This window comes from Harmonia axyridis, chromosome 2 (genome assembly GCF_914767665.1).
Source record: "Harmonia axyridis chromosome 2, icHarAxyr1.1, whole genome shotgun sequence".
Classification (NCBI taxonomy): Eukaryota; Metazoa; Arthropoda; class Insecta; order Coleoptera; family Coccinellidae; genus Harmonia; species Harmonia axyridis.
In genome coordinates, this window is record NC_059502.1 from 21,043,591 (window position 1) to 21,067,408 (window position 23,818).

At 33.4% G+C, this 23,818-nt stretch overlaps 3 protein-coding genes across 10 annotated transcripts in view; 2 read left to right on the forward strand and 1 right to left on the reverse strand.

Annotated features, from left to right (window-relative positions):
• Positions 1–563: 563 nt before the first annotated feature.
• Positions 564–12,368, forward strand: LOC123673688 (suppressor APC domain-containing protein 2). Its single transcript, XM_045608291.1, has 3 exons — positions 564–1,678; positions 9,459–9,662; positions 10,959–12,368. Exons 1-3 carry the CDS (start codon positions 692–694, stop codon positions 11,079–11,081), a joined length of 1,314 nt encoding a protein of 437 aa, XP_045464247.1. The 5' UTR covers positions 564–691; the 3' UTR covers positions 11,082–12,368.
• LOC123673689 (probable palmitoyltransferase ZDHHC24) lies at positions 12,354–13,583 on the reverse strand. Its single transcript, XM_045608292.1, has 2 exons — positions 12,594–13,583; positions 12,354–12,537 (listed from the first exon to the last, which is right to left on the reverse strand). Exon 1 carries the CDS (start codon positions 13,474–13,476, stop codon positions 12,655–12,657), a length of 822 nt encoding a protein of 273 aa, XP_045464248.1. The 5' UTR covers positions 13,477–13,583; the 3' UTR covers positions 12,354–12,537; positions 12,594–12,654.
• Positions 13,584–13,866: 283 nt separating this feature from the next.
• Positions 13,867–23,818, forward strand: part of LOC123673692 (DENN domain-containing protein 1B) — a 33,834-nt gene continuing 23,882 nt past the window's right edge. For all 8 annotated transcript variants that reach the window (XM_045608294.1, XM_045608295.1, XM_045608296.1 and 5 more), the window contains exons 1-3: positions 13,867–14,049; positions 14,504–14,659; positions 14,883–15,020. In XM_045608294.1, coding sequence (XP_045464250.1) covers positions 14,033–14,049; positions 14,504–14,659; positions 14,883–15,020 — 311 coding nt within the window. In that variant the 5' untranslated portion in view covers positions 13,867–14,032. The remainder of the gene's footprint in view (positions 14,050–14,503; positions 14,660–14,882; positions 15,021–23,818) is intronic.

Here is a 23,818-nt window from a genome sequence, read left to right on the forward strand (position 1 = left end):
GAATGAACTTCGTGCATGTATTGATTGCAATGATATGATATAATGACATTTTCCAATTAAGAATCTTATTAGAAGATTGTTATTTTAGCGGCTTGGTCAAGGAAAAATGTCGGAAATGCAGCTATGTGGTTTAAAAAAAAAATTTTTCATTCGAAACTTTGGCACTTTGTATTTCAAAAGTTCACGACATTTGTTATCATGAATTTTTTCTTAAAATAAAACCAAGTATCATCCCTTTGAACCTTGAATATTAGCATATCGAATGTATTTTTTTATATTTCACCGGGAAACTTTCAAATTCTTAGATTTTAGGGAAAATCGATCATATTTACCAAATTTTTCACAAATAATGTCTTCTTTAAAAAAACAACTAAATATCTTATGAAAAAAAATTCAAAGTATCAAATACCATCGGAAATATAAAACAATATACATATCTCAAGATTACTACGCGCCATGAAACACAAAACATCACATCTTAAAATTCCCACTCGCCATTCCTACAAGATTTCTCTCGAGACAAATCCTGTAGCGGCACCGCATCCATGGGTCCCCTACCATTGACCATCCGAATCTGGTTGCCAGCACGCGGCGGTATCGGCCGAGCCAGTTCACCAACGATCTCAAATGAAACGGTCTCCTCTCCTTTTGTGTTCAAACGATGTTCTGAGAGTGTAAACAGTGACACACGATGACCTCACCATCCACCCTCGATGGACTGCCAAAACAATTCGTGTCGGCTATGAGAACCCTCTTCGACATTATGGACGACAAAAGGACAGGCTACGTAAATTTTTCGGACATCGAAAACAGATGGCAGGACGACGGCTCCAAGGGACTGCCCAAAGGTGTCATCGAGAGCTTAAGAAAGGTCACACCGCCCAACGGCTTGTTGACGTTTGAGAGATTCTGTGCCGGTTTGAAGATTTGCCTGTTGAGGAATCAGGTGGATAATCGAAACGATCACAAAAGGAATAACGACCATGTGAGTGTACAGTCCAACAGTAGACCTCCTTCAGCTCCCCTTTTAGACATCGAAACGTCCCCAAACACTCAATGGACCAACACCGCAACCATAAGACCCAACAATGTGATATCTCAACAGAGGACAATCAGCATGCCCCTGCTCCTACCCAAGGAAAGTTCAAGCCATCAATCAGAACCTGTAGAAATCCATAACAACCTTAACAACTACGAGAAACCCCTGCCTACAAACAACAAACCTACCCTTTACGGACCTCCAAAACCTCCTAGGACAGCGATAGGCATCGAAAGAAACCCCACGACCAACATCGACAGAGCAGAGATCAGAAACGCTCTTCAAAATTGGCAAATGGGATTGATGATGAACGATGACAACAAAACTAAGCAACAGATACAATACACGGGTCTGCTGAGACCTAGCAGGAGTCTGGGAGATGGTAAGGCAGCTATTCAATCTGATATTCAAACCGGTATGTACCAAAAAAAGGCAAATGTGAGAAGAAGAGAACCAAGAAGGCATACTTTGCAGAATGGCATTGATTACAACATGTTGAAAAGGATGAAACAGATAGAACAGGAGAAGGATGTGCTGATGCAGGGACTTCAAGCTGTGGAGAAAGCCAGAGATTGGTATCTGAAACAAATAGCTGCTCTTCAAGATAAAATAAAATATTTGGGTAGAATGGGTCATGTGGTGAGTACCGACATTTTAATTGTTAAATTTCTCATGATAAAACTTCACATTTCATTCAGAATAATGAGTAGGTTCACATACGAAACGAACTATTGTTATTTGATATCTGATAATAAAAGTGTGTGGAATATGATTTGGTACACTTCTACTGATATTCGACTATTACATTCGAAAAGATATATAAACGCTGAGCCTTAATGCAGATTTGGAATATTCTAAACAATCTAAACCAATTAATTAAAATCTATTGCAGTATATTGAGGCTTGATGGCTTTGTACCATGTTTACATATTAAAGGTCTTCTCACTATTGTCTTCTGACTTTTGGTATCCCGTAAGAATATATCGGATAAATTGATTTAGTTAAAAAGCGATCTTAAGAAGTCGAATTGTCTGTTCAAAAATTCATTATTGATAAAATTTTGTCGATTGTTGCACTTTTCTGAAAGCTCCATAATTAATAATTACTTAAAAATATGTTATGTAGGTATACTAAACCATGAAATGAATAGATTGGATGATTGAAAGAAAAGATTGTTTAATATTGCCATATTATTAGACACTTATGTCATCTCAATTATTTAATAGCATACCTATACCTAATAATCAGAATTAAACACTTGGTGGTTTAATTGTCTCATGTTGATTGTTATTTCGAAGTAGAAAAAAATTCAAATATTAGAAAGGAGGACATTAGAACGATACACTTCTGTGTAATATTTACTCTGTATTTTTTATCAAATTCAGTACAAACAAGAAAGAGCGAAGAGCAAGAGAAATATCTCTCCTTCGAAATTTAAATTATTAATATTCCACAGAAGATATTTTGGTAGATTGAAGTACATCTAAATGCATAAATGAAATGAAAACTTCATTTTATATAATTTTGGATCGGCCTTTAATAAAAATTATTGTTAGATACTGGGTGAGTCAAACATTATTCAAAATGAAAATCATTTAGTTCATAATTCACCATGTAATTAAAAAAGTCGTCCGCGAAATATTTTAAAGTAATTATTCAAGAAACGCCCTGTAAATAAGGAACAAATCAAGATATCTATGATCTGCTTTCTGATATCTAATTATTTCGAAAAAAGAAAGGTCTTTGAAAATTTTTTGTCTGATCCTTATAGTTCTTGGGATGCTCTCAGTGAGCATCAAATTTCTGACACCCTGTACAATGTCTTTCATTGGACAATGACAAAATAACAATAGCCAACGTGTCTCTTACCGTTAGGTACTATGTATGAAATTTTCATTGTATAAAACTTTTTGACAACTTTTGTAATAACGGTCACACCTCTTTACATATTAACCTGTGTATCTCAAAAACTGACCATAGCAAAGCAAATACTGTTTGACATTATAATAGTGTACTCGACCTAAGAGTAATGACAAAAAATTGGACAATTCCTCAGACGACTTTTTTAATTAGAGGATGAATTATGAACTAAACGATCTTCATTTTGAATTATGTTTGACTCACCTCGTATATGACAATAATTTTTATTAAAAACAAGTCCAAAATCATTACTATATGTGTAATCAATATTTGTCGCGCAAAAGTGGTTCATTCATGATCTTTTCCTGCGAGAAATGTTACTTTAAAGAAATGCCATTTTCCTACTCCGACACCCTGTATCTCGAAAATTAGTCATATGATTGAGTTGGACCCATAGACTTTCTTGTTCAGGAGGTCATATTCTATAAAAACGAAAAATTCAGAAAAATTAACTGGTGTCAATTTTTTCACTAGGCCTCTAAAAAGGGTCCATAGTGATTTCGCCTATTTGGATTTTATGGTGCACGTTGTGCATACTTTAATCAAAGTAGAAAACTAGTATTTTATAGGTGATGGACGAGAAAATATAATTCCATACTTTTTACTAAAAAATTTTATCTTCTTGATGAATAAAATTTTTTGAATTATGGTAAAATACCATATTTTTAGAACCTCATTTTGAAACCAGTTTTTTTAAAACATCATAAGAAACAACGTATGAATATAATTCTATTATCATAAATTGTCTTCAAAGATTAGAATTATACGGCCTGCAATTTCATATATTCAGTTAGGACGATGTCAAAGGTAAATCAAATTTTTACTGCTCAACATCGTCATTGAAATTCATGTCTTTCTATCTTACCCATAAAAGTACGATTTATATGTGCGACAATTCCAGTTACTGTCAACATTCTCCAAGTAGCACAAATCCTACTTTCAATTTTGTCCAAGAAATATAATACCACAAAACTATTCAACCAGCTAGTGATATCAAGCAATGCTTCAACTAAATCTTCCCATTAACAATCTTCAATTACAGAGTAACGTGTTGTCACCAATATACAGGGTGATTCACCGGGATGGCCTATAAGACGTTTATGTAAAACTAATCATAATTTTGAGCTGAAAATTTGAATACTGGGGTTTGAGACAATGATCTTTCTCCCTACAATATTTTCAGATCTCTGCAGCTTCCGGTTATACCGGAAACAGACTACCACTTCCTTATTTCAAATGGCACACCCAGTATATTATTGCATCATAGATAGCTTTTCTGACGACAATTTCGGCAATATGCCATACCTCAGATAAAAACTCAACGGTTTATGAATTAATGGAATTCTCATGAAAAAAATGGTGGCGATGAGGTCAAAAAAAGCTTTTTTTGAAAAATTTTTTTCATTTTCGATTCTGCAAATACGTAGTATCTATCATAAGACTGTTTGCATTTTGGACCAAAAATGGACAGGGTGTTCAAAAGAAGATCATGAACTTGGACAACTCATATTCATCAACACTCAAGATTTTCAACTTAGAACCTATATTTTTTATTATTTCAGTCTATTCTACGTACAAAAATAGTGGAGGTTGCTTAAGCAAACCTTATACCTAAAATTAATACTTCAAGAGTTATCGAGAAAGAAACTTAAATGAGGCAAACCGATGTTTGGATAACTGAATTTTACATTTCCATTTACTTTCATTAAACCAATGAAATGTTTAATATTACAATCACTGTTCATTGAAATTGTCCAGAGCAGTTACTCATAACGTAACGTATGATTTTATATATCTAAGTATTTCTATCCAATTAATACCTATCTACTAATTAATATATCATCGAAACAACGAACACTAAACGTCAATTTCAAAATCGTGAAATTGATGAACAGGCATTCATAATGAAATTTCATTATATTGATGAAAAAGTACATTGCATCAATGAAATCAAGTTGATCATTGGCATTCTTCAATACAATTTAAAAATAATATTTTCTGCTGAAACCATTCAAATTGCTGCTTTTTTTCTCAAAATTAATATATCGCAATTACTAATTTTATGTGTTTTTGAACATATGGTAATTTATTTAGAATTTTAATAATAATTTTCCAAGAGTCTTCTATAACTCCAGAATTATTGAAGCTGAGGTATTGCAACTGAGAATTTTTCATAAATTGTTAATTATAAAAAATAACGGACATTGGTCGATGAAGAACAAAATATTTATTAGTCTTCTTATGCCAACGTCATATAAGGAGAATAGGTAGTTTGTGAAATGGGGTGATATCGTAATTCAAAATCCATGGATTTTCTTTATCCAAATCTGGCTATTTTCCAACAATTTGCTGTATGAAACGTCGCAAGACTCCGGTAACAATGATTCCTTTCTTACTATCTCACCTTGTGGTAACAAATCCGAGTGCACAACACTCAACAAAATATTCAGTGAACGACACCATGATATTTGAAAAAAAATTACCATCTCATTCGATCGAATTTTATACGGTTCCGCCTCACTCACGAATAATCCATGTCCCATCGCAAATTACAATGCTTTTCAGTTTTTATGAATGTAAGGTCAGAACTGACTCTTTCTAGCATGTCTTGAGACTTTTAGCTGTGGGCACTAGTGGAGCGGCAACGTGTTTCATTATCACTGAACCATTTCAAATGGTAAAGAATTGATTAATGAGTTGCATAAATTTCGATGAGCATCTCAAACGAATAGAACAACTAATGACTTACAACATTTACACAGTTATTACAAATTTTCAACAAAGAAATATTGAAACCTAACTTCCACGGTAGTTGACTTGGACTTGATTCGTAAAATTTCATTTCAATCACTTCGATGTTAAAGTAAAATAAAAGTTCTTAAAGTAATTTGAAAAAAAATAACCAGATTATGTATTCTTTACATATAACTGCAATTTTTATTTATAATTGATCAGAATGGGGTTTGATTTTTTAGAGGGTCTGGATATCTGATAAAATTCAATCGTATTAATTTCTTGGTGAAAAGTCCGAAATTCCTCTTCTTCGCTTCATCAGGGGTACAGCTATATATTCTGGGACCAATAGTGCATACAAATTTATGAATCAGTGAAGTAGATACTCGGTGTAGTATATACCTGTGATATATGCAAATTTTGTCTTTGTCTTATGTAGAAAATATGTATGTGCATTTGAGATTTTTATTATATTTTTTATTCTGGAATATAAACTTCGAATAACTGAAACTATACAATTGCTGCATATCCAATGTCCAACTGTTAGAAAAGAGCTGATTTGTTGGAAATCTATTTGGTTTTGAGATCACCACCTTCAGATTCTACTTTCATGTTGAAATCAAGGTTTTTATTTGACTTTCGTAAGTACCGCCACAAGCAACTATTCCATAAAAGATAATAGACACAACCAAAGTTCTCTGAACAATTTTCAGTATTTTTATTGGAAGGAATTTTCTCAGTTTTTAAAAAGTGTTTCCTCAATCGTTTGGTTAATTACTAAAAATAATGTCAAAGTGTTATTTAACATATAATTAATATACATAATTGTATACTTATTATCAGGTTTGCCTATTTCTCTTTCGCAAAAATATTCCTAGTGACATATCAGTGAATTTTAAAAACTGAAAATCAATGTGAATACTAAATTGGATTTGCCGGCAAATAATACTTATACGACATAATGATATTGAATTGATTTTTTCAGTAAGTTTTAGTGTTATTCAATGGAAGTAATCTAAAATATTGATCGACATGGAAATAATATTAACCCTCGTATAAAATCTGCAATGTTTCTAAGCTTATCTTGAAATAATCCTTCATCAAAAAATTGATATAAAAAGATTTTCCATTTCGTAGGTTAATTAATGAAAGTAATGGACCAGGAGTGATTACCCAAAAATAAAAAGGGTAATATAAAGGATATAAAAACGGTGTAATCAAAATCAGTTTACTTGAGCCATTATATTATCCGATTCAAGTACATTTATTATAAAAAAAAATAGGAAAGCACTGGCCCGAAGTCAGGGTCAGGGAAGACGAAATATCAATCATTCGCCAATTTCTCAATTGGTGACCACATTCCCGTAGGTACCTATATATTTACCTTTTTACTATTTCATACTATTTCAAAATTCAAAATCACAAACTTGACATTCAAAGAACGATCTCTCAAAAACAACTGTACCAGTTAGTTCTTAGTATTCATGTCGGAATTTAATGAACAAAATTTTGAAATCGAAAAGTTCCCATTGCTAATCAGCAATTAATTCAGATATGAGAAGATAATACATTCATTAAAAAATTCATATAATGCAAATGAAGTCGATGTTATCTATCTTCTAACTAATAAGAATTTTCTGCTCGATAAAATTCAACAGAATCTAGAATTTAATGTATCTATTTCATGCCAATTTCTCCTTTGTTGCCTATCATAAATCCAAAATGGAAATTTTGATTATTTTTTCATGCAGTTTTAATTTAATTCGCTTCAGATAAAACTTTCTAAGCCGAATGTGATCCGTAAAACAATAAAATTTCTTCGAAAAAGGCCATGAAAAGGTTATAAACTTCAAACTCGCTTCGCCATCTATTGCCTTTTTATTTCAATGATATGCGGAAGATGTGAAGATATTATGCATTTTCTCCATTGATATATTACGGCAATAATCTGAATATAGAGATCAAGAGATCCCACCGAAAGGTTTCATTAGAATAAAATAATAATGCGATATCAACGCTTATGAGCTTCTGGTTCTTTATGTATGCCAGTATTTAGACTTAACTTGAACCGTTGACTGCTGACACCGTTTCTCAGTGTGCGTGACTTTTCTCTCCTTTGTAATAAAAACCGATAGGAATGCAATGATTATTACAAAATCGTCGTTAGGCTTCATTGAACGCTCCTCAAATAAGGTGTTGGAAAAGACACGATATTGTGGATTAGTCTCGGTTAGAATTAAAGCGATCCTTTTATGTATTCGTATTAGTTGAAATAAATACCAGGATTGCTCGGTAAGTTATCGACATAATAATTCAATGTACAAGGTGTCTCAAAAAAGAGTTTATAAGTAAAAAAGCGATTAAAAAAAATAAAAATTTTTGAAAAAATGTTAATATGTTGATTATATTAATTATAAAAATACACTATTTGGCAATTTATTTCACAATATAATTTTGCCCAAAAGTCTACCCTCGCTTTCAAGACACTCATTCAATCAAACTCGTCTTGGCAAGTAAGTTTCGTGGTCTCGTTGTGGTGACTCCATTTCATGCCTAATATGTTTCTTTAACTGGGACAGGGAAGTTGGATTACTGACATAAACTTTAGATTAGAGGAAACCCCACAGGTAAAATTCCAAAGGCGTGAAATAAGGACTGCGGGGTGGCCAATGAATATCACCTTTCCTGGAGATTAATTTGCCTCTGAACGGCATCTTTGGATTTCAATTCTTCTACCACTTGAATTTTATAGGGGTGCAGCTTTATGCCCGCCACTCACGAAGCGTTTCTTCCAGCGTTTGGTAGCTAGCGTCGAAGAGATTCCAGTCGGGCAGTCAAGTTCATACTCTGATTTACAGTCGTACGGCCGTGTCCCGAGCTGTCTGACTGGAATCTCTTCGACACTAGCTACCAAACGCTGGAAGAAACGCTTCGTGAGTGGCGGGCATAAGATCGCTAAGTAAAATGCGGTGTATGTATATTCAAAACACTTGCACTCCTTTGAATGAAGAGATCGGGATCATCACGAACGATTCTGAATAACTTTGGCTTCATGTCTGTCTATCGGTAAATGTGTTTTCGAAAACCTTTGTGACATTTTCAATTCTTATAGTTCGTTTCCGATTTTCCGTTGAGCATGTGCAAACGTGAAATTACCGGTATTTTTGGGTTAGGAAATAAATGGTTCTGAAACAAGGAAGCTTTTTGGCACAACCATTGGCAGATTTGTTTATTAGTATGATTTTCTATTTTGGCGAGACGTTCTCGAGCCAAATTAACTAGTTGCACCCCGAAATTGCTGATGGCACTTCATTTAGGCAATCCAGCGATCTTTACCTAAGATACCCTCTCACACCATCGTGGAGAGGTGTCTCTGCTGAAACGCGGCGGCTCCCTTGAACCCGCCGAGGTCGCATTAGAGTGTGGCGCGACACTCTCAACGCCACCTCTCGAGCAGACAGAGTCACCACACTATATTGTATATTTTTCTATTACTCCATGTTTATTCGCATTCGTACCTAACAGGAAATTGAAATACATTACTTTTTGTTCTCTACCTCAAAATTGATATCAAAAATAACACGAAACATTGGAAAAAATTATAATAATATCTATTTTAAATTATTGACTAGACTTCTTGGGGTTGGATTGACAAATATTATTTGAAAAGTTAATAAATTCATTCAAAAATTGCGTATATAATCGAAATTAAATTTTTATGATTCAATTATGATATAATATGAGCTAATAATCATTTTTGAAACAGGAGCCATGGTCAGAATCACAGCAAGAACGCTTGGAACTACAGAGAGCCAGAGTAATAGAAGTCAATAGGCATCTTTCAGCTTTAACTGAAAGTTGGGAAAGAGGAGGATTACCACTTCACATCAATTTAGCAGTTAATCACTATCCCTCGGCCCATGGAGACATAACAGATAGACTCAAACAACAAAACCGTTTATTAACAGAGGTAAGCAAAGAATATGAGCTCAGTAGGCTCAATTCTTCATTTTTCGATCTGTACCTACTACCGCTATAATACAGTGTGTCAATTTGAAAAGGACACCATGCAAAATAAAAAAAAGGAGGCAAAATGCAAAAAGAGGTAAACTTTGAATCGTAGTTGTTAGTGTTAACGAAACCGACGACATCCTCTGGAGCCTTGGCTATTACTTCGTGAGTATCCAGAAATGACTTTCCCATATGAGTGGTTTCAGCTCGAAGCTCAGCTCGTTGTAGCTTCAAGGGCTTTCTGGTATAAGTCGGTAAAAGCACCACAAATATCTTTGCATGAGCAAGACCCGGAGTATTCTTCCAGAGGGTTTTCCTTTTGTCCCTCTCCCATTGTTGGACCTCTGTCTTGTATTGGAATTTTCCAAGCCCACAAAAGGGCTCAGGACCAACAGGTGTCAACCTTGATGCCCTTTGAACAAGTTCATCGATTTCTTCATTTCCTTCAATACCACAATTACCCATAATAGAGTTACTTCATTGCCTCTAGCCAGTTGTTTTATGGTATTGCGGCACTCCAAAGTCAGTAGATACCCCTGGCTATATGATTCCAGGGACCTCAGCGTGGTCTGGCTGTCCGTATGCTTTGAAGTAATTGGATGTTTAAAACTGCCGAAAAAGAAAAAACAAGAAGAGTTACTATAGAAAATTCTCCATTATTTTGTAGATAATTTATTTTGAAATTCTGCCATCACGCTTAGGAAAAGTTTAACTTGAATTTCTCGGAATGCTGTGAGTATTCTTTTATTGTCACCAGAGGAAAAACTCTGAAGGTGTCAATCTGAGGAACGTGGTGATCATTCCATCAGCCCCTTCTACTAAACCTTTCTTCTGGAAAATGGTTTGAAACTTTCCCACCCTTTTTTTATTTTTCGAAAGTACCTACTAACAAAAAAGGTGAAGTGTAAAGCCATTTTCGAGGAGGCAATCGAATTACGATTCAAATTACCATTCCCATTTGAGATACTTATACATTGATTGAAACCAATCGTATAAAATATCCCCTTCGAACCAAAAGTTTAACTTATTGGATTTTTTTCTGATTTTGCACGAGGGCGAGATATTATTGAATTTGGTACCTCTTTTCAAATTGACAGAGCTTATACATATAGGCTCAACTCCGAAAAAAGGTGAGCAAATTTGTCTTTTTTTGGTGTCTTATTATTTGTGGCTTGTAAACAATAAATCATATCTAGTAAAACAAATAAGCGATCATTTTTGAGATATTGAATTTCAAAGAACATATCTTTTACAGGAAGTAAGCAAGAAGAGTGAAAGAATTTCTGCCTTAGAACATGAGAAGGCAAGCTTGATCCAAGTTTTACAAATGAGGTCACCTTCAAGTAGAAGCAATGGACAAGAGGAAGCTGTCTTTTAGTTCATCCTTGAATTTTCTACAACGATTCTCTAATTTTTTTTGGGCAGTTTATTTTATAACAAAATTCAATAATCTTAATTGCCAAAATTTGATTTTCTGCATCTCCACAATGAAGAGATCTTTATAGTTTACTCGTTGGTTAAAAAATGATTATGCATTGTTTCATCCCAAAACTGAAAAGTCTTTATTCCTATGAAGAATTTAACTATTGTTAATTATAAAAATTTTATGCTGATATCATATTACAATATACTGAATAGATTTCATTGTGAAAATCTAATGTGATATAATAAGGAAATTTCACTAGATATTTTATCATGTTTGTTACCTTTTTTGTGAACTATGATATTTCTGTGCCATTATGAATTGCTACAAAAAACTTAATTATTACTATATAAAAAATTTAAGTGATAAATATTTATGTAGTTATTTAATGAACTATCATCAATTGCTCATTCATATACATAATGTTGAATATACATCGTTCTATAGTTTCTACTCCACAAAATTTTGTTTTCATATTGTTGTAATCTATTAATCTACTAGAAACATAACCAGACTGAATTTGTGTTTAGTGATATTTTATTGTGGAGTTAAATTTTACTAAATATTTCATATTCTATTGAATAATATTCAAAATTAGAAAATGAAAACTATTTGGCTTTCTGAAAAATTGTATATAGCAATTTTATCATGAGTAGCTCAATTAAATTATAAATCATATTTCAGATTCGAAAACTTCTGTTTTTGAAGTAAATATGTAACTCTTATTTGATAGGTGAACCAGTATTCAATTTCAGTGTTCCTAACATAAATTAAAACTCATTCTTGAAAGAGTGTCGTCAAATTTAAGGTAGCTAACTTGAAGAAATTTCATATATGTTAATCAGTAATATTGATATGCTGCTTGATTTTCGTTTCATCGGAAAAACAAATTGAAGTTCTTCTCTAGTGAAGATATATAAAATACGAATTTATATGTATAATTCCTCAACCATGATTTTTTTTTATTACGTATGCATATCATATGTTTCATGAAAAACTGGAATAAACTTGAGCAATGTAGTGATATTAATGAATTAAGATATAAAAAATTTTAGAGCTTTAATATTTTCCTTTCTTATTTATTTTTGCAGGTTTTCATTTATTTCAGAACCAATCCAAGGAATTTATCGAAATGCTATTTTAGAATTTGGAATATCCCCAATAAAATGATGCTTTGAAGTAATTTTGTAGTTGCTATCTATTTGATGGACAATAAGAGAATCAATATAACTTTTTATGGCTTTATTGATGATTTAATAACTTTCCATTGAAAGTATATTAACTGCTTGATATATACAAGTAAAATGTGAATACATTCAACATTCATGCAAATTTATTTGAACCCTGTAGTATAAATCCAAATCACAATGAGCTGTCATTTCAAAATAGTCTCTTATAAATTAAGTTTTTTTTCATTAATTCAAATGACTTTATTCAATGAAAGTCACCAAATTATTAATTCATAATAAATTTCCAATCAATGAGATAAAATTACAACATTCAATTTATATGGTACAAATATATGAAATTATTTCGATTTATTTGACTCCGAAGTGATCCAGTTAACACCATCCTGTGGAAGTTTGCTCTCAATTAAAGGAGATAACCAAACTAAGTACCATCTTTCTCCAAAAACATCTTTCATATTTTCAATTCTACCACGATTATACTTAGAATAATGTTTTTCATGTGTAGTCTTATTTCTCATTATTAATTTACTGTGAAAAACTAAAAGTACTCCAGTAAACATAGCTCCAAATACAGTTAGTAATGTAGCAGCTAAATACACTTCCTTATATGTGAAGAATACAAATAAGGCTGCTATAGGAAATACTAACTTCAACAATGAACCTAATGTATCAAAATGTACTACATCATAAATAAAATAAAAATTATAAATTGAAGCATATAAAGTAGCTACAAACATGTATACTACAAATACATAAAAATACCTATGATTGAAATGACCAATGCAACAACTTGTAAACTTACAGTGGTGATCTCGCTTTAGAATACAAACGTTACAGATATCACAATGCCAAGATCTAGGAGGTGTAATGCTCTCACAAACTGAGCAGAATTTCCAATCATGACCCAGAACTGATGGCAAAAAGAGTCCTTTAATACTGTTGTCACATAAAATTATTGCCATTATATTGGAACATAGATTCCAAAGTATAAAGGTTCCTGTGCATAAGTGAAAAATGAAAGCGGGGCTCCATAATATGTAGAAATGAGGTAACACTACGAAAATCTCGAAGTAATAGATGAAAGGAATTATTATCATCAGAAAAGATGTGATTGCTGCATCTTGAAATGATCTAGGTAAAATGTAACGCCTTACACGCATTTGAACTAGGGAAATGTCAACAGGTTTATTTATGTATCAAATTTCCAGTATTTGATTTGTAATAGAATTACAGGAATGTTAATGGCAGTTATTGTTGACTTTATTACAAATTATTTGTAAACAAAGAACATAGAACAATATTCACAATATTTGCCAACTCACCAGAATGATTAGTTCCCCTTAAATTTTTTAATATTATTCATGTACCATTTTTCTCGATATGAATGTAAATTGTTTATTACTAATTATTAATATTGCATTAGTTCGTATTTGTTGATGGCAGAATGGACACATTTAGATCAAATGTACTTCAGTAGGTGGAGTGAACCCTTTGTCAATAAACTTCAAATATATCTAACCTATTATTTTGTCTTTTTGTAACTTGTCAAAACATTTGTCAGTTTTGTCCACAAAATATTGAGTGTTGGGTGTTCGTCGGGAAATCGGTAGGAAATGTATAATGAATTGACAAATTCGCGATAAAAAATGCTCTTGTGAACTATAAACAAAATGGAATATTTAATTTGATGTGAAAAGAATTGCAACATAATTTATTATGGGATCCAGACTAAGGTAATAATCATAGGTCATATACTTTCTCTGCAAGAAAGAATTGATATAACTATTTTATACTCCCAAAATTATTTATTTGTATTATGAGTAATATTTCATATTTCTCTTTAAACTCCTGCCAGCAATTCTTATTTCCTTATTCTTCAATTATTTGACTATTCGAAAATAAAATGTAAAGCAGATGGTAGTTATTTATATTTCTCTAATTTGAATATATTAGAAAATTATGCTAAAACTAAGTTGATTAGATAATCGTAAAATTGTAGCATGTTCAATTGATTTGAATTTTTGGTTATTTCTATGAACAAAAAAAAAACTATCATAGTTGCAATTAATATAAGAATAGTGTTTTGATTTGAGATATCCCAAGAATGAATTCGAATAATATCAAAATTTAAAGATAAATGGTGTATTTCAACTCAAAACATCTATTTTTGATTTTCACTTATTTCAGAACCGATGTGACTCATTTTTTCGAATGCTTCTGTGAAGTTGTTCCTCCTCAAGGCGAAAATGATGCGTGGATTATCCAACAATTTCCTGATAAGTACAAAGATGAGGAAGTACTTAAATCTGTACCTAAATTTGCATATCCTTATAAAATAGAAAAGTAAGTTTTTTGAGAAAACCTGACTCTGAAATATTTCTCTGTTGGATTGATATAATATCTATTGTATGTCCTTATTGAAAAAAATTCTACAAAATTCTGTTGATTTTTGAAATTGGTGAAAAATTACCTAGAAAAAAATGAGATAGAAGTATTCATATTCTGCTTTCATATCAAAATAATTGAAGTAAATATACGATAAAATTAAAATTGTTACTATTTTCAGTACTGTTATACAGCATTATTCGTTTGTGCTCACCAACAATGAGTCGAAGTGGACATTTGGATTTTGCAGACATGATCCAAACTCACAAACTGCTATAGTTGTATTAAGCTATCTACCATGGCATCATGCTTTTTATAAGTGAGTATTTTATTATGATTTTGAAATGATGTTGCGAATAATTGAGAATCAAACAAAATATTCAAACTAGAGCCATTCAAAAGAATGTACTCTGACACAGAACTCCTAATTGATCATTAGCAAATATGAATGAATTTTTCAGTTTAGAAAGTGGAAGAAATAATGGGTACATATATCTTGAGGTTTACCTATTTATTGTCTAGGGAACATAATAATGAAACAATTATATTATTTATTCTGGGTAACAAAGAATTTTGCTATAGAATATTGGTATTGGTCTTCAGATAATAGGCTCGCGATTTCGTCTGCGACAACTCATTATTTTAATCGAATTTCAATTAAACCAGTCCTCAATGTTATTACAAGTTTAGCTCAATCTTCATGTGGAAATCTTAGAGAAATTGGTTCAATAATTCAAAAGATTAACATGTAGGTGTATACATTTCCAAGCAAATTCTCTTCGGAATGTTGCAGAAGCCAAAGTAAATATCCATTCAAATGATTTAGCATGTAAATTCTATCTTACGCTTTCAAAAACTTATCTCCTGATTACCTTGTTTGTATTATGGTGAATAGTGATGCGATAAACGAGAGATAATCATTCGATCTCCCCAGTGGGAGAGGAAGTCCCATTCTTCACATCTAATTGATCATCACATTTCAAAGGCAATGCCTCATTGCAACGGTTATTTCTTTTTGGGCACTCGTTCTCCGAACGGATTGCTCTATTATTTCGCCACGACAGGGCCGGGTTAGGGGTGAAACAGAGGAGCGACCTCAGAGGAAAGAAAAGATAGAGGTGCCCTTAGAAGTAAATAGCGTTGTATTGTAATCAATTGCAACAGTATGATGATAAAGTGAGATAGGACAACAACAAACCTGTCAAATTGACAACTAGAGGGGCGGTAAACATTTCAGTGGCGTAGTCAATGGTTCTCTTACTGCCTCTTATTAAGTTTTTGGTGCTGAAATGTTTGGAACAAACATATGCATATTTCGGCAAATTGTTCATTTGCAATATTAATACGTGGCACCATATTTTGCTAAATTCTCTATTTGAAGGAAACTTACAAATGTTAGCATTGAATTAAGTTTTCGATATCTCTCAAATACTACGCCATAGACGAGATATATTCTACGCCTATGGACTCAAAACGTGAACTTACCTATGATAGGTTAGGTTTTCTTTTCCGATGTTTTACACACTATACATGTTTTTCGAGTATTTACCATGATTAAAATTAACAATATGTAACTTAAAATTCACAAACTTGTATGAAATAACGCCGATTACAAACGTGAAATTAAAATGAACAGTTAACCCTTAACGCACCTCTAGTTGACACGTGCAATAACAACAACAGAACCGTGTTGCCAAATCCTCAGAATATTCGAAAAACATTTATGCCACAGAACGGAGAAAAGATTACTTCTTCCTCAGAATGGCAACGCAGTACATTATAAGTGTTTGTAAACAAAAATGTTATAGCGATGTCAACAAATGCTATAAGGCACCTCTATCCTTTCTTTCCTCTGAGGGAGCGACCGTTTCAGGCGCCTCTATTTGAGGGTCGGCAATTTGGCCGAGTTTGTTGGCCGCCTTATCATATTAGATCCTTGATTCTTAAAAACAACATAAGGTTATTCTGTTTCGCTGGGTCATTCCCTGCAATAAAAATCTCCAAACTGCCTTTACTAAGCCGCCTGTATAATGAATAACATATGACAGCCCAACCAATATAAACATAATTCCCTATTACCCTCATTGAAAGAGGGATAAAATTATTTTATATTTCACGAAAACGAAAACCAACTTTACCTTCGCTTTCGAATTATTTGGAAGCCGATGTTAACACATTCAAAATATGGAATATTCCTACGATCATTCCAAACTGCCAAACGTTTTCAGCGGAACACAATTCCGGTCTCGATTAGTTTTCGAAGCAATACTGAAAATTTACATTCCCTACCTTCCTTTGTATCTTGTGTTGTGATAGGAAATCATTCCTCGATCGTACTCAGTGTCATGTGGAAGTGAAAATCAGATATAGTACTTATGGCAGCAGGGGTGCCGAAAAATTATTGCTTCAGGCGAAAAAATTACTCGCGCCGGCCCTGCTCCACGATGTCCTTTTTTTTCGAATTTTGAGCTGGAATTGATCCCAAACCAAAAGTTATAATTTCTAGCTTCATGCGAATTTCATATTGATGGTGTTATCAGAATCAGAGAAAATTTAAGATGAATATCGGAAAAAATACAGAATACTTCCGACCGAGTTGAGCTCTTACGTATACAGGGTCCTTCACGAGGAACCTCACCCATATTTATACGGGAAACTACTGAACGTATTTTCATGAAATTCAGCACTTATAAGTATTTCACGATGCTGATGAAATCTAAAATATTTTCAAGGCATGAGCACCTCCGGTTTTTCCGGAAATGACGTCAACTTCCGTTTTTCAAATTAGAACACCATTTTTTTATTGCAGAAATAGATTCCTTAGAATATTTCAAGTTATTTTGATGTAACATTTTTCAGTTTTGGTTGGAAAATTCTCTCTGAGCGGGAAAATTCGAAAAAAAAATCGAAAATAGAGCTCCGCTGAAACAAGAATAACATCTTAAAAAATCCCAAAAATGAAAATTTTCCATCCAAAAACCTCGAAGTTATTCTTGTTTCAGCGGAGCTCTATTTTCGATTTTTTTTTCGAATTTTCCCGCTCAGAGAGAATTTTCCAACCAAAACTGAAAAATGTTACATCAAAATAACTTGAAATATTCTAAGGAATCTATTTCTGCAATAAAAAAATGGTGTTCTAATTTGAAAAACGGAAGTTGACGTCATTTAGGGAAAAACCGGAGGTGCTCATGCCTTGAAAATATTTTAGATTTCATCAGCATCGTGAAATACTTATAAGTGCTGAATTTCATGAAAATACGTTCAGTAGTTTCCCGTATAAATATGGGTGAGGTTCCTCGTGAAAGACCCTGTATACAGGGTGATTGACTGCGATAGCGTATTAGACATTTATGGAAAACTTATTATAATTTCGCGATGAAAATTTGCATGTTGGGGTTTCAGACAATGATCTTTCTCTCTAAAATATTTTCAGATCTCTACACTTTCGGGTTATACCTGAAACAGACTATATCATATTTCAAATGGCACACTCAGTATATTGTTGCATCATTAGATGATGCTTAGTTGATGACAATTCCAGCAATATGCCATAACTTGGGTCAAAACTCAACGTCCATGAGATAATGGAATTCTTATGGAAAAACAAGTTGGCTACGAGGACTCGTTTTTTTTAATATTTCTGCAGAAAAAGCTTTTTTTGAAAAAACCTTCTTGAATTTCGATTCTGCCAATACGTACTATTTGAGAAATGTTTGAGATTTGGGCCAAAAATGTAGAGGGTGTTTGAGAGAAGAGCATGAACTTGGACAACTCTAATTCATCAAAACTCAAGATTTTCAAATTAAAACCTTTACTTTTAGTTTTTCTGTCAATTCTACGTATAACTAAAGGAGGAGTTACTCCAGCTAACTCCATTGCTAAAATGAAAACTGTGAAAGTTACCGAGGAATTACTTGAAATTAGGAATAATTTCTAACTGAGTGGGAGTAGTTTTTGACTTCTCGAAGACACAGATAGAAACTTTTTGTGTCGATAACTAAATTTTCCATTTCATGAATTATAATCAATTCTTAATTGGGATTATTGAGAATCGATAGACCAGTAAGAATTTTCAAATTAATATGTAAACTCATTCATGAAATTCAAAATTTAGTTGACAAAACATAGAATTTCAGTTTCGTTCTGCGTTTTCCGTCCGTAGTCGCAGACTACTCCATTCAGTCAGAAAATGCGGTTTTTCTTATTTCAAATTCTTCTTCGATAACCCTTCAAGTTTTCATTTGAGGTATAGGGTTTGCTTAAGTAACTTCCTCTCTTTTTATACTTAACATTGACTGAAAGAATAAAAAATATAGGTTGTAATTTGAAAATCTTGAATTTTGATGAATTTGAGTTGTTCAAGTTCATGATCTTCTCATAAACACCCTGTACATATTTGTTCCAAACCGCAGTCTTGCGTATTGGCAGGACAAAAAATTAGAAAATGTTTTTTCGAAAAAACATTTTCTGCAAAAATATTTTGAAAAATGTGAGTCCTCTTCGCCAAAATTTCTTTCATAAGAATTTTTTTACTCTTGAATCCTTGAGTTTATATCCAAGTTGAGGTAAATTGCTGAAATATCCATCAAATAATCTATCTAATGATGCAATAATATACTGGGTGTGTTATTTGAAATAAGGAAGAAGTGGCATGTTTCCGGTATAACTGAAAGTTGTAGAGATCTGAAAATATTTTCGGGGAAAAGAACATTGTCTCAAAATTTCCAGCATAAACTCTGACGTTTCTTCAAACGTCTAAAAAGCTATCGCGGTGAATCACCCTGTATATCGCCCACATCCCCTGTTGCTTTTTTTAACGTTCTCGAAAATAACAGCGCATCGCGTTGTTCAGAACACCCGTGCCAAGTTCATCCAAGTCTAATTTCGAACTACCATCAGCTAAGTGCTCATTTCGTCCTATTGTTGACGGTTGTCATTGCCGAAGGTATTGTTAGCAAACAATCCATTTTTTCCATGATCTCCGAATGATTACTCTTCGAACTGACGCCACGAAATTCCAGAGGTGGAATAAAATAAGCATTAAAGATAAATAGGAATGGAAACGTTTCAACTAGGCGACTCGTTATTCAGAGCTATATTGCATTGAACTAATGAGAAATGTATGGGGGAATTGAATCGAGGTTTCAGATTGTGATGTAAACGTGGTATTTTGTTTCTCTGTAATAGGTAATGACGTTGGATGTTGGGAGTTATTATTATCAAACCGTGAAAGTTTTTAATGAAGGAGGGCCATGGAAATATATGGATTAATTCGGAGGAGGGTTACAATTACAACCTCAAATTAATGAATATAGATAAAGGGAGCATATTATGTAATTTTCAGTAAGCAAATTTTGTCCCCAACATGAACTATCAAATTTGACAAGAAGCGCGCGGGAATGAAAACATATCAGTGATACGATATTTCACTCAATTCGCGAGTTTCTCCACAAAGAACGCACTTCTTATGTCCCACAGTGAATCAACGTTTCATATTAATTCAAAATATATTGAAATAAATTCCTCAATATATCAAAAATTCAGAAAACAAAATTCAACCGCGCCAAACGACGTGAAACAACTGTTGACACTAGGAGGGCAAAAGTTGCCAAACCTTTGATTTCAGCAGGTAGATACAGAAAATATTCTGCTTATTATAAATTCGACAATTATGAAAAATATCGGATTCCAAATATTCAAATTTGCATATTTAAATAAATATATTTCATTCAATATAATATACATTCAAAACAATATAGTAAAATTGTGGATTTGAAAATATATCACAATCCGACAACGTAATCTAACCATGTTGAGGACATGTAAAAATTGCGTATACTTCCTCTATCTATGTTTATTACTCTTTGTATTCAACGAAATTTTCGATATAAAGATTATTGAACTAGTATGTTCAGCTGTTCAAGCTATACAATCAACTGTAGGAAGTCTTATAATCATAGTACTTGGAAGATATATTAGGGCATTCGGGCAAGAGATTTGAACTCCACGCTCGAAATTATGTTTTCCTGGTAATTTCAAAGCTACAAATTCAATAGAGATGCAGTTAGATGTAACAATTACAAGCTTCGTTTTAATTTTGCATGTCGATCGCGTAAACAGAATCATAGAAAATTCCTGAAGAATACACAATATTTCTGTGACCACAAAACCGACAGGATTGAGATTTTGGGTGTTGATATGAGATAACAATTGTAACATAGGCAATGAATGTTATATTCGTAGTTCAGAGAGGTCGACGTATAATATTAAATATAGTTTTTTCGAATAAATAATATTTTCCCCCTCTATTATTGTTTGTATCAGACGCCCCCAGAGCGTACATTCCCGAATTAATTGCTGCAATAGCTCCCCTATCGCTACGCCTCTGTCACGAACGGAAAAACCTAGTAGGAACTCGAAATTTCTAGATCCGGTTTCGATTCTTGAATATCGCGGTCGAGTTGGTTATTGGCAAAATCTGACCAGTGTTCCGTTTATGGAAAAACTGGAAATATTTCGTGAAATCAAGAAATTTTAAATTGAAGAATAACCATCAAAATTTCGAATTGTTATATGAAATTTTTGGTTGCAAATAACTTGTATGATCTTCCATTGAACTTCCGCCCTTTAAAAAGTAGACAACCTCTATATTTTTTTCAGGAAGAGCAATACAAAAAATTATTAACTTCAAACAATGAAGCATGGTCGATAAATCTCAGTATACAGATACAAGAGTACAGATATCTCAGATACAAGAGTACAGATAAAAACCTCAGCAAAAACTGCCTCCCCGTATAAGTATAGTGATTGGTTCGTGTATTTGTTTATAAAATAAGCTGACATATTTATATTGAAGGGTCTCCTCTTCACCCAAACAAAATGCTTTCATCCTTCCTTTTCACCAGAAGTTGACGACGCATATTAGGCCATTTGAAAAGTCCCCGGTCTGATATACAGATGGCGGTGCTAGTATTATATCTATATGATTTTTAGTTAGTTCCAACCTACAAACGATACGTGTCAAAATTTGACAGGAGTCCGACCATTAGTTAGTGAGATATTGCGTTGTGAGTGTAGCTACTTTTGTTATTTGAAAAAAGATGGAAAAAAAGAGTTTCGTGTGCTGATAAAATATTGTTTTTCGAAGGAAAAAAATGCAGTTGAAACAAAATCTTGGCTGCACCGAGAAAATCAAGTTTAAGCTTGCACCAAAGACGGCGAACGTAGTGGACGCCCAAAATAGGATGTCACCGACGAAAAAATAAAAAAAGTTCACAAAATAATTTTGAATGACCGCATAGTGAAGTTGATAGCAGACATTGTGAAGATATCATCTGAACGTGTACATCATATCATTCACGAATATTTGTACATGAGAAAGCTGTGTGCAAAATGGGTGCGGCGCGAGCTCACAATCGATCAGAAGCAACAACGTGTTAATGAGTCTGAGCTGAGTTAGAATCTGTTTAAGTGCAATAAACCTGAATTGTTGCATCGATATGTGACAATGGATGAAACATGGTTCCATCATTTCACTTCGGAGTCCGATCGACAGTCAGATGAGTGAACTGCACACGGTGAATCGAATACAAAGCTAGGAAAAACAAAACAGTCAGCTGGCAAGGTTATGGCATCGGTATTCTGGGATGCGCAAGGTATAATATTCATTGATCACCTCCAAAAGGGCCAGACCATCAACAGCGATTATTATATAGCGTTATTAGATCGTTTAAAGAGTGAAATCGCTAAAAACGGCCCCATTTGAAGAAAAAAAGGTACTGTTTCATCAAGACAATGAGCTGTGTCACAAATCAATTAAAACAATGGCAAAATTGCATGAACTGGGCTTAGAATTAATCGCCAGATCTGGCTCCCAGCGACTTTTTCCTGTTCCCAGACCTCAAGAGAATGCTCGCTAGAAAGAAATTCATCGCCAATGAAGAAGTAGTCGCCAAAACTGAGGTCTATTTTGAAGCGAAAGACAAATCGTACTACAAAAATGGTTTCGAAAATTGGAAGATCGCTATGATTGCTTTATCGCCCTCGAAAGCAACTGTGTTGAATAATAAAATAGAATTTTGCCAAAAAAATGTGTATCACTATGGTAGACCGGGTAGCGTAAAGGCAAAAGCCTGTATAGTACAGAGCGCGAGGTTCGCGCGACGCTCTGTATCACTCGTGGTTTTGTTTATGAATATGCTGCGTTGCGTGTGACAAATCGCAGTACGATACAGAGCAACTGTCGCAATTCCTCGTCCGCCTCACTTGGAATCGTAATATTGACCAGTTACTAGTTGCATATTACACGTTCACGTTGTTATAGGTTATAATTTCTATTTTCTCTTGATTCTATCGCGTGCATCATGGATGAATCAACCTTAAAAAGATTGTTCGGGCGTTTGTGCCAAAATGTAAACATTCTCAATATAACAGCTGTGGACAACAACGAAAAGTTCAGTATTTTAGTGCAGTGTAAGCTTTCAGGAGTGGGCACAGTGGATGAAAAATGTGACAATTGGGTAAAAGATTTTTCATACTCGACCAATACAAACTGGATAACGTTAAGACGTTATCCTAATGCAACTCGCTATGAATTCCGAAAGCTATACGTGTGTCAACACTCATCATTGAATAAAGTAGCTGAACGAAAACGGCAGTCGTGTGAAGTTAGGAACAAAAATTGCAAAGCACAAATAGACATTAAATTCAAAAAAATTAATAGAAACACAATAAAAAATGATGTGCTGTTAAAAGACGGAATTAACGTAGTGATAAAAATAAATTTTCAACATTCCCATAGGATAAATGTGGCACAAGCTTTTCGATACTTGCGTGTGAACAAGACAGTACAAGACATTTTTGAGTCATACTTTATTTCGGGAATGACTCCGTCAGCTGCTAGATTTTATCATGAAATGAAAATAATTGAATCTGGTTCTGAAGAAACGAAGGAAATACAGAATGTAAGTACAGCATATCTTCTTGCTAATGCTAGAGAAAATCCTACTGAGAGGCAGATAAAGTACTTGTATGATAAGTGGCGTTTCTCTCAGTACGGTAGTCGAGAAGAAAAAAGTATGATAGAAGTTCTCAAGAACAGACAGTCCTTGTTGCAGA